The 11,082-nt window shown below is 66.3% G+C and overlaps 1 protein-coding gene across 1 annotated transcript; it reads left to right on the forward strand.

Moving 5' to 3' along the window:
* On the forward strand, positions 1 to 8,785 carry PCOLCE (procollagen C-endopeptidase enhancer). The gene is given in 11 exon segments (XM_032762943.2): positions 1 to 21; positions 23 to 102; positions 1,932 to 2,040; positions 2,158 to 2,416; positions 3,674 to 3,754; positions 5,662 to 5,786; positions 5,954 to 6,090; positions 7,023 to 7,288; positions 7,564 to 7,635; positions 7,737 to 7,907; positions 8,733 to 8,785. Coding segments are annotated over 11 exon segments (1,374 nt in total).
* The last annotated feature ends 2,297 nt before the right edge of the window (positions 8,786 to 11,082 follow it).

Raw genomic sequence — 11,082 nt, forward strand, 5'->3', positions numbered from 1 at the left:
ATGAGCCCGGTCCGGAGCCCGCCTGCTGCCTCTGCTGCTGCTATGGGGCTGCCCATCGGGCAGAGCGACCCGCCCCCCGCCCCCGCCCCCTAACGCCACGAGGTACCGCAGCCCCCCCAGCCCTGCCCCCGACTCACCCTTCCCTCATCCAGCCCATAAACGCCACCCTGCCCACGAGTCCCCCGTGCCCACTCCCTGCCCCATAACTCCCATCTGCCCCACGGCTCCCCTGTGCCCCCAATGCCTGCCCCATACGCGGTCCTGCCCCACGAGTCCCCCGTGCCCCAGTCCCTGCCCCATAACTCCCATTCCGCCCCACGGCCCTGTCCCCCAATCCCTCCCCATAACGGGTCCCTGCCCCACGAGTCCCCTGCCTCCAGCCCCCTCTCCCCATAACTCTCCCATGCGCCCACGACATCCCCTGTGCCCCCATCCCGTGTCCATAACTCTCATCCTCCCACGACTCTCCTTCTCCCGATCCCTGCCCCCTAACGGGTCCCTGCCCCACGAGTCCCCGTGCCCCAATCTGCCCATAACTCCCATCTGCCATGGCTCTCCCCTCCCCCGAATCCCTGGCCCATAACGGTCCCGTGCCCCAGCGACTTCTCCTGTGCCCCATCCTGCCCCATACATGCCCCCCTCGCTCCCACGAGTCCACCTACTCCAGCTCCACCCTGCCATCAACTCCCCCCTGCCCCCGACTCCCTGACCCCCAAAAAGCAGGCGTCCTGTTGCGTGGGAACTGTCCAGCTACAGGACAACTGGGTGAGGGGCGGTCGTGGTGAAAGCACGGGGGCTGGGCGGTAGGGGTCGAGAGTGAGGGCCCGGCTAGGCGAGTGGCGCTGGGATGAGGGGCGCATGCGGGTTCGGGATGAGGGCACCGGCAGCTCGTGGCAGGCTGGGCGTGGGGCAGCTGGTGCGGGCTGCGGTCGGATGAAGGGCACCGCAGGCTGGGCTGGCAGGGGCTGCGGGTCGGGAGTGAGGGGCACCGGCCGGGGGCTGTGGGTCGGGAGTGAGGGGCACTGGCCAGGAGCTGCGGGTCGGGAGTGAGGGGCACCAGCAGTGCCGGGGAGCCGGGACAGGCCGGGCTCCAGCACATCTGGAAGGATTTAGCGAGTGGAGCTGAAGCTGCCAGATGCCGGGGATGAGCCAAGATCTCTGGATTCTCTGAATTCTCTTGTGGGGGAGCAGCTGTGGGGGCGATGGGGGGGGGGCAGGCTAGGACCCCAGGGACAGATGTGGGGAGGTGAAAACTGGATTTTTATGGTCGCCAAACAGTGGGGTCAGAGGCCGGACAAAGCTGGCTCCCTCGCCCTGGCGGGGGGACCCAACAGCCTGATATTTGGGGCTGTCTTATATACACCCACCTTCCCCCTGGAAAACGAGTGTGCCCGGTTTTTCACACTCGCCTCCCCCTCTCTGTCCCTGTGCACCGCGTGGGCGAGGCTGGGGACCTGGGGCAGGGCGTGTGTCGGGCTGATGGCGGGGGCAGGCCGGGGGTGCTAGTCCCGGCCGGGGGCTGTCACAGGCCACAGGGGGGACACAGCCCAGGCGTGTCTCTCAGCCTCCGCGGGGAGGTGGGGTTCACTCACTTGTCTGGAGGCCTCACGAGGCAGGACAGGCTCCGCACCCCGCCTGCGGCCTGGCCGCTCTCCCAGCTCCCGGCACCCGGGCCAGGACAAACAGATGCTGGGTCCTGGATGCTGACATCAGCTGGCTCCTCTGCTCACCACAGCGGGGACCAGGGCCAGTGGGGAGCCCAGGCTGGGCCAGCAGGGGCTGCAGGTCAGGAGTGAGGGGCACCGGCAGGGCTGGGCTGTTGGGGGGCTATGGGTCGGGAGTGAGGGGCACCAGCAGAGCTGGTGGGGGCAGGGGCTGCGGGTCGCGAACGGGGGGCACCGAGTGACTGTGACTCTGGGGGTCTCTCCCAGGCCCGTGTTCCTGTGCGGCGGGGAACACGTGGGCGAGTCGGGGTACATCGCCAGTGAGGGGTTCCCCAACCACTACCCTCCCGGCAAGACCTGCACCTGGACCATCACGGTACGGAGGGGAGGGGAGGACAATTGGGGGTGGATGTGGGGAAATCGGGGTGCAGAGGAAGGGGAGGTGGGGGGTCTGCCCCCACCCGCCCAGCCGACCCGCTGTCTCCGTGCCCAGGTGCCCGAGGGCCAGGTGGTGATTCTCTCCTTCCGCGTCTTCGACCTGGAGCCGGACCCCGGCTGCCGCTACGACTCGCTGGAGATTTTCAACGGACACTTGGACACCGCCCAGCGGCTGGGCCGCTTCTGCGGCACCTTCCGGCCCGGGGCCCTGCTCTCCACCAGCAACCGCATGATGCTGCGCATGGTGACGGACGAGGGCACCGGGGGCCGCGGCTTCCTGGTCTGGTTCAGCTCCGGCCTCCCCCACGTTAATGGTGAGAGACCCCCGGGCCCCTCCTCCCCCCGGCTGGGGGCTCCCGCATGCTCCCCCCGGGGGGCTGGCTGCAGGGGGACACCCACAGTGGGTGTGTGGACGCTTGATCTCCCAGGGGAGCTGGGAGCGCGTTACCCACAATGCACCTTCAGTGACGCCAAGGGCAGAGAGGATGCTGGGAGCATGTTACCCACAATGCACCTGCACTGGCACCAGGAGCAGAGGATGCTGGGACCACGTTACCCATAATGCCCTGCACTGACCATAACCCACAATCCCCTGCACTGAAACCAAGGCAGCGAGGATGCTGGGAGCGCGTTACCCACAATGCCCTGCACTGACGCCAGGGGCAGAGGATGCTAGGAAATCATTACCCACAATGCTTCTGCACTGACGCCAGGGCAGAGAGGATGCTGGATAACCATTACCCACAATGCACCTGCACTGACACCAAGGACAGAGAGGATGCTGGGACCACGTTACTCACAATGCCCTGCACTGACCATTACCCACAATCCCCTGCACTGACACCAGGGCAGAGAGGATGTGGGAGCACGTTACCCATAATCCCGTGCACTGACACCAGGAGCACATTACCCACAATGCCAGAGGCAGAGAGGATGCTGCATAATCATTACCCACAATGCCCTGCACTGACGCCAGCAGCAGACAGGATGCTGGGTAATCGTTACCCACAATGCCCTGCACTGACGCCAGGGGCAGAGAGGTTGCTGGGTCATCGTTACCCACAATGCCCTGCACTGACGCCAGCAGCAGAGAGGATGCTGGGTAATCATTACCCGCAATGCCCTGCACTGACTGCAGCAGCAGAGAGGATGCTGCATAATCGTTACCCACAATGCTCCTGCACTGACGCCAGCAGCAGAGAGGATGCTGGGTCATTGTTACCCACATTCCCCTGCACTCATGCCAGGGGCAGAGAGGATGCTGAGTCATCGTTACCCACAATCCCCTGAACTGACACTGGGGCAGAAAGGATGATGGGTAATTATTACCCACGGTGCCCTGCGCTGATGGCAGGGGCAGCGAGGATGCTGGGTAATTGTTACCCACAATGCCCTGCACTGATGCCAGGGGTAGAGAGGATGCTGGGTAATTGTTACCCACGCCAGCTCCTCTCCAGCCATTGTGACCCCCCCGTGCCTGTGCCCCGTGCCTCTGGCTTGCATGGCCCCCCCATCCCCGCCTGCCCCGCAGCAGCTCCCCCCACCCATCCCAACCTGCGGGACTTTTGCAGGCCGGCCGCGCGGAAGGCAGAAGTGGGGCGCTAACCATATAGACTCCCGGTTGGCTTGGGAGCCCTGGCACTATTGGGATGGTGAGTATCTGGCCGCCTGCCCTCTCCCCTCGCCGGCAATGGCCCCCCCCGCAGGGATGGGGGGGCTGGGGCAGGGCGCAGAGACCGGCCCCCCCAGCCCTGAGGGAAAGCCGCAGCCCGTCCCGCCCGGGCTCTGCCCCCCGGGGGGTGCCATTGTGGTCGGATCGCGGCCTGGGGCAAAGGAGCTGGAGGTGCAGAGAGGATGCTGGGAAATCATTACCCACAATCCCCTGCACTGATGCCAGGGGCAGAGGATGCTGGGAGCGCATTACCCACAATGCCTTGCACTGATGCAAGGGTCAGTCGGGATGCTGGAAAATCGTTACCCACAATGCCCTGCACTGACGCCAGGGGCAGAGAGGATGCTGGGAGCGCGTTACCCACAATGCACCTGCACCAACGGGGTGTGACGATGCGGGGAGTTCCCCCTGTCCTGTGCACCCCCAAACCAGCCACCTTCTCCCCCCAGCCTGGGATCTGACCCCCACATCGCTGTCCCATTGCTGTGTCCGGTGGGGGCCGACGGGGGGGGCTTGGCTGCTGGACAGGGCGAGACCCCCACCACCCCCCTGCTTGTGCCTCGCCTGTCTCCCCCCGCCCCTGCTCCCGCTCCCTCCATGGCCTGTAATTACCAGCCGCGGAATCCGTGGAAATTGCAGGTTTGCACAAGTCCGTCTCTCCCCTCCTCCACTCCCGGCGCCGCTGCCCTTTCCCCCCAGGGCCAATGCCCCCAAAGCCGTGCGCTGAGCAAACACGGGCCCAGGCAGGGTGACGCCAGCTGCTTCGGGGCCCGTGGGACGTCGCCTGCCTGCCCCCTGCGCCGCCCCAGAGCTGGCCGCACCGACGAGGCGCTTGGAGCATGTGCGGGGACACGGGGGGGGTCACACCCAGAAGGGTCAGCGTGGCAGTAGTGCGGGGATTTGCACACAGGCAGGTGGCCGTTTGGCTGCCCCAAAATGGGTGGGCGGTTTGCACGCTCAGATAGGGGGTTGCATATGGGCCGGCAGTTTGCACGTTCACTGGTGCAGGTTTCCACTTGTGCATGTGACATGTTGGCACCCTTGCACGCGCAGGCCAAGGTGGATGTGCTGCCAGGTGGCCAGCGGTCCGGCTGCACGCGCTTCTCGGGGTTTACATGTTCGCACAGTGACCTGTGCCCCGTTGTGCAGGCAGGGAGGAGTTTGCACTATTGCGTGTGCTGGCAGGAGTTACACACCTACACAGCGAGGCTTGCACAAGCAGGCATCACGTTTCCTTGCACGCTTGGTGGGATTTGCACAGACCTCTCCTTGGGTACCGTGGGCGTGCACAGCATTCCATGTGCACTCACGAATTGGCACACTCACATGCTCTTGCACACTACACTCTTCCCTGCTTGCACAGTGTGCTGTGTCTTTGCACACTAAGGTCCCTGTCTGGACACTCACATGTATCTTGCACATCTCTCATGCACACTCACTCTTACACTCCTTTGCAAACTGCTTTGTGCACACTCACCTATATCTGTGCACATCAGACTTATGCAGCCTTCATATGCATGCACACCTATTTTTGCACACTTACATGCAAATTTCCCCGTGCACACCCATATATCCGTGCACAGCCCATGCACAGGCTCATTCATTTGCATGCTTCCCTGTACGGCATACCTGCATTCTCCCAAGCGTACACTTCTTTGCACAATTCCTGTGCACTCCTATAGCCTTGCACAAGCAGTGAGCACACTCACTCTCACACACTTGCTTTGCACACTCATCTCTCTCTTTGCACCCTCCCATGCGCTCCATTCTGTGCCGGCACGCTCCCCATTACCCCAGGGGTGCCCACCGGGGGGGAGGCTCAATGGGCCTCCCCCCCAAGCTCTGGGTCTCCCCCTCGCTGACCCCCCACCCCTGCTTGTCTTGCAGAGCATCAGTTCTGTGGGGGGAAGCTGGAGAAGCCCCAGGGAAGCCTCAAGACCCCGAACTGGCCTGAGAGTAACTACCCAGCCGGGATCAGCTGTTCCTGGCACATCATAGCGCCCGTGGGCCAGGTAGGCCAGGTGGGGGGGGGGGAGCTGGGAGGTGGGTGTCACTGTGGTGAGTGGGGCAGAGGATGGGGAGGGTCCATGTGGTGGGACAGGGCTGAGTGGGCGGGGCTGAGGTGGAATGTGGGGATGGGCTCCAGGGGGCGGGGCTGACCCTATGCCCCGCCCCCCAGGTGGTGGAACTGACCTTCGGGAAGTTCGACGTGGAGGACGACACCTACTGTCGCTACGACTACGTGGCCATTTTCAACGGGGGGGCCACCGACGACTCCCGGCGCGTCGGCAAGTTCTGCGGCGACCGAGCCCCCGGGTGAGCCCCTGCCCCTCCCCTGGCCTCCCCGCCCCTCCCCCTGAGCCGCCCCTTCCCATTCCCGGCCCCCTGAGCCAGCCATCCCCGCCCTGGGCCGGGTGGGAGCCGGCGCCCCTAGAGGGACAGACCCCTGCCCCATTCCCGCCGCCCTGAGCCATGCCAGTCCACCTGCCCCCCCCCTGGGGCAAGTGGGGAGCCGGAGCGCCCCCCCAGAGGGGACAGGCCCTGCCCCATTCCCCACCCCCCTAGCCAGCCAGTCCCTGCCCCGCTGGGGCCGGGTGGGAGCCGGCGCCCCCTAGAGGGGACAGGCCCCTGCCCTATTCCCGCCCCCCTGAGCCAGCCAGTCCCTGCCCTTGGGGCCGGGTGGGGAGCCGGCGCCCCCAGAGGGGCATAGGCCCCTGCCATTCCCCTGCCCCCCCGAGCCAGCCAGTCCCGCCCTGGGGCCCGGGTGGGAGCCCAGCGTCCCCTAGAGGGGACAGGCCCCTGCCCCATTCCCCTGGCTCGCCTGAGTCAAGCCAGTCCCGCCCTGGGGACGGTGGGGGAGCCGCGCGACCCCCCTAGAAGGGGACAGACCCCTGCCGCCGATTTCCCGCCCCCCTGAGCCAGCCAGTACCCTGCCTGGGGCAGTGGGAGCCGGCGCCCCCAGAGGGGGACAGGCCCTGCCCCCATTCCCCATCCCCCCTGATGCCAGCCAGTCCCTGCCCTGGGCAAGTGGGAGCCGGCGCCCCCTAAGAGGGGACAGGCCCCTGCCCCATTCCCACCCCCCTGAGCCAGCCAGTCCCTGCCCTGGGGCCGGTGGGAGCCGGCGCCCCCTAGAGGGGACAGGCCCCTGCCCCATTCCCACCCCCCTGAGCCAGCCAGTCCCTGCCCTGGGGCCGGGTGGGGGCTGGCGCCCAGCACAGGAGGGTTTTTCTCACCCATCTCCCCCGCAGCACCATCTACTCGGAGGGGAACGAGCTCCTGGTTCAGTTCGTCTCGGATCTCAGCGTCACGGCCGACGGCTTCGCCGCCTCCTACGCCGTGAAAAGCCCCTCAGAGGCGACCGACAAGGCCACGAAACCCGCCCCCGGGATCTTCCCCGGCTCCAAACCGGGCCAGGCCGGCACCAAGCCCGCCGGGAAACCGAAACCGGAGCCTGAGCCCAAACCCACCGCCTGGGCCCCGCCCAAGGCCGAGCCACCCAGCGCCCAGACGCCGGGTAAGATGGGCCCCTGCGAACCCAGGCCAGGCACAGCCCTGCTGGTGCCCCTCACTCCCCACCTGCAGCCCCCCCCAGCCCTGCCGGTGCCCCTCACTCCCGACCCACAGCCCCCACTGGCCCAGCTCAGCTGGTGTCCCTCAATCCCGACCCGCAGCCCCTGCCAGCCCAGCCCTGGGGTCCTTGGGCTCTGTGATTTTGGGGGAGGGGGGTATGTGGGTCGGGGGGGGAGCTGCCCCCCCAAGCTGAGCACTAAACCCCTATTCTCCCCGCAGCCACAGTCCAGTGTCCCCAGAAATGCCGCCGGTCAGGAAGTCTCCAGAGCCACTTCTGTGCCAATGACTTTGGTAAGGGACCCAGGAGTCCGGGGAGGGAGCAGGGGGGTCTTCCCTGGCTCTGGGACAAGTGCCCCCAAGGACTCACCCCCCCCCCGTGCCCTGTCTTACAGTTATCACCGGCACCGTGAAAACTGCCGTGCGAGGGGCCGGCGACCGGGTCACAGCCACCGTCTCGCTCCTCAACACGTACAAAGCCGGAGCCCTCAGCCTGCCCCAGGCCAAGAAAGGGGCCACCCTGCGCCTGGAGGTCCCCTGCCGCCAGTGCCCCGCCCTGAAGAAAGGTGAGTGAGCTGTGAGCGCTGGGCCACGGGGAGCCCCACCCCAGAGGTAGCTGCATCTCAGCGCCGGGCGAGGGGTCCCTGGGTAACCGGCCGCCCCACCCCAGAGGTGGCTGCATCTCAGCGCCGGGCGAGGGGTCCCTGGGTAACCGGCCGCCCCACCCCAGAGGTTAGCTGCATCTCAGTGTGGGCGAGGTCGGTCCCTCGGGTTACCGCCCGCCCCAGGTGCTATGCATCTCTCAGCGCCGGTGCGAGGGTCCGGGTAACCGCCGCCCTGCCCCAGAGGTGGCTGCATCCTCAGTCGCCGGCCCGAGGGGTCTGGGTAACCGGTCGCTCTCACCCCAGAGTGGGCACATCTCAGCGCCGGGCGAGGGGTCCCTGGGTATACCGGTCGCTCTGGCCCAGAGGTTGGCTGCATCTCAGCGCGGGCGAGGGGTCCCTGGTACGTCGCTCACTCCAGAGGTGGGTGGCATCTCAGCGCCGGGCGATGTGGGTCCCTGGGTAACCGGTCGTCCACCCAAGGTGGGCAGCATTCTCAGCGCCGGGCGAGGGTCCTGGGTAAACGCGTGCCTCTGCCCGAGAGGTGGGGCACATCTCAGCGCGGGCGGGGTCCCTGGGTAACTGGCCACCGCCACCCCAAGGAGGTGGGACACATTCTAAGCGCGGCGAGGGTCCTGGGTAACTGGCCGCTACTCCGCCCCAGAGGTGGGCTTGCAATCTCAGCGCCGAGGCGAGGGGTCCCTGGTGTAACCTGGTCACACACCGCCCCAGAGGTGGGTGCATCTCCCTCTCGTGATTGGTCTCTGTGTTCTCCCCCACCCGCCTCAGGTTCCAAGCTGACATTTTTCATGGGCCGGGTGGACGCTGAGGGAGGTCGTTGAAATGTCCCGAGTAGCTTGGGTCCCGTATCGGCAGCACAGCAACACCAGATTCACTCACCGCACTCAAGCAACGGCCCGTGCGGGGGGGCACCAAGAAGAAGAAGGTGTGAGCCCAGGGGTGTTGTGCGGGGGGGTTGCTCTTTGCAGGGAACACCCCCCCTATATCTACTCCGAACCGCCCATGTATCCAAATAAAGGAGCAAAAGCAGGCCGTCTGGTCCTGCGTGTGGTATTGGTAGCTGACATACACCGCCCTGCCTGCGAGTCTCCCGCCGCCCCCCACCTTGCACGGCAGAAAATGCCTGTGCAATTGCACAAGTGCAGGACACTATGGAGCAGCTCCCATGGGCGAGTAAGAGATTGGGCCTGGCATCTGGGCCCCCCCATTCACTCTAAACCAGGACCAGCCCCCACTCCCTCTCGTAGCGCCAGGGAGAGAACCCAGGAGTCTGGCTCCCGGCCCACCCCCTTCTATATAACCACAGCCCCTCCTTGCCCGAGGCCAGGGAGAGATACCCATGAGGAGTGATCCTGGCTCCCGCCCCACATCCCCGCTCTAAACCCAACCCTCCCCTCCCAAAGCCGGGAAGAGAACCCAGGAGTCCTGGCTCCCAGCCCCCCCTGCTCTAACCACCAGCCCCCACTCCCCTCCCTGCGCCGGGGAGAGAACCCAGGAGTCCTGGCTCCCAGCCTCTGATGCAACCGCTGGTTCCATGCGCCCCCTGGTGGCTGTCCCCGGGTTTGGCCCGGACTCCACTCCTGGGTCCTGGCCCCTGTACTGCTCCTGCGGCCGGTGCAGGGATCAGGGTTGGGGGGCCGAGGCTGCCCAGCCTCAGAGCGCAAGGAGGGGTGAACGCAGGCCTGGCCGGGGATGGATTTGCTCCGGATTCGCTCTAGTTCCAGTTTCCTGCGGGGTTGGCCCTGGATCAAGCCGAGCCTCCTTTCCAATCACCCTGCGTTCCGGTCGCCTGGGGGTTCACTCCAGAGTCACTCTGGATTCACTCCGCACCCAGAGCGTCGCATGTGAAACCAGTGTTGGGGTCAAGTCTGGGTTCAGGAGTGGGGCAGCTCAGGTGGGGGGGGCATATCTTCCCTGCCCCCTGCCAGAGGATCCCGGGGTGGGGGAATCCTGTATCCCCCCCCCCGGCTCTGTCTCCTAGGCCCCCCTCCCCCCACACCTGCCCCTCTGAGCTTCCCCACAGGCTAGTTCACCCCCAGTCCCAACCTCGAGGGACCCTGGGCAGGGATCCGGGGGAGGGGGGAGGCTGGACCCTCCCCAGGGCTCTGTGTCTGCGCTGCCGGGGGCTGGAACAACCACCCCCCCAGCCATAAATAACCCACGGGCCGGGCTAGCAGGGGCTGCGGGTCGGGAGTGAGGGGCACTGTGCTCCCTCCCCCCAGCCAGGCCCAGCATCTGCCCCGCACACTGGCCCAGTAGCCCAAGGGGAACCTGTGGTAGTCCGGGTGGGGGGTCCCATTTCCTCCTCGTCCCAGGGGATCACAGTCACCCCCACAGAATCTGTCACCCCCCCCCCGTGGTACAGGGGTCTCTGCTCTGTATGGAGCCTGGCACCCATGGGGCACCCTGGGGGGCTTAGGGTCCCGACCAGCTGGCGGGAGGGGGCAGAGCTTGGAATCTCCCCTCAGTCTCCTCCCCCCCAGGCTTCTAATCCAGGCGGGGGGGGCACACGGAGGAGGAGAGAGTTCTCCTGGGTGCCCCCCCCACCCCCTCCAGCCTCCCCCCGGCATCTTCCCAGGTGCACTGCCCCCCCTCACCGTTTGCAAGCTCAACCCCCGGCACCGACCCTCCTTTGCAGCAGCTGCCTCTCCCCCACTGCAAGAGGCCCCCCCCATCGCTCTCCCTCCCCTTAATATCCCAGCCAGGGCTGCACCCCCTCCGGAACCTGCCCCCATATCCCTGCCTCTGAGCCCACCTCACTCAAGGAACCTGCCCCCCCATTCCTCTTCTGCTTCCTCGATCCTGCTAGAGCCTCCTCCCCTTCTCAGGCATTTCTGATTTCCCCACAGCCGCTCCGGAGCAGAGCTGATCCCCTGCACCTTTCCTGAGCATCCCAGAGGAATGGCATGACCGGAGGTGGTGGGGTCTGGGGGGTCCATTCCCCTGCCCCCACCTTCCTCTCGCACTTGCGCGGGTGATGCTGGCCCTGCGGGCTGAGTTGCGGGGACTTCGCTGGGGCCTGGCTGGGCGGCAGAGACGGCCGCGGGACCGGGTCTCCTCCGAGGGGCCCGGGGTCCTGCCCCAAGACCACCCACCTGCTTCTCTCTTGGTGGCTTTA

Source organism: Chelonoidis abingdonii, chromosome 11 (assembly GCF_003597395.2).
Source record: "Chelonoidis abingdonii isolate Lonesome George chromosome 11, CheloAbing_2.0, whole genome shotgun sequence".
NCBI lineage: Eukaryota > Metazoa > Chordata > Testudines > Testudinidae > Chelonoidis > Chelonoidis abingdonii.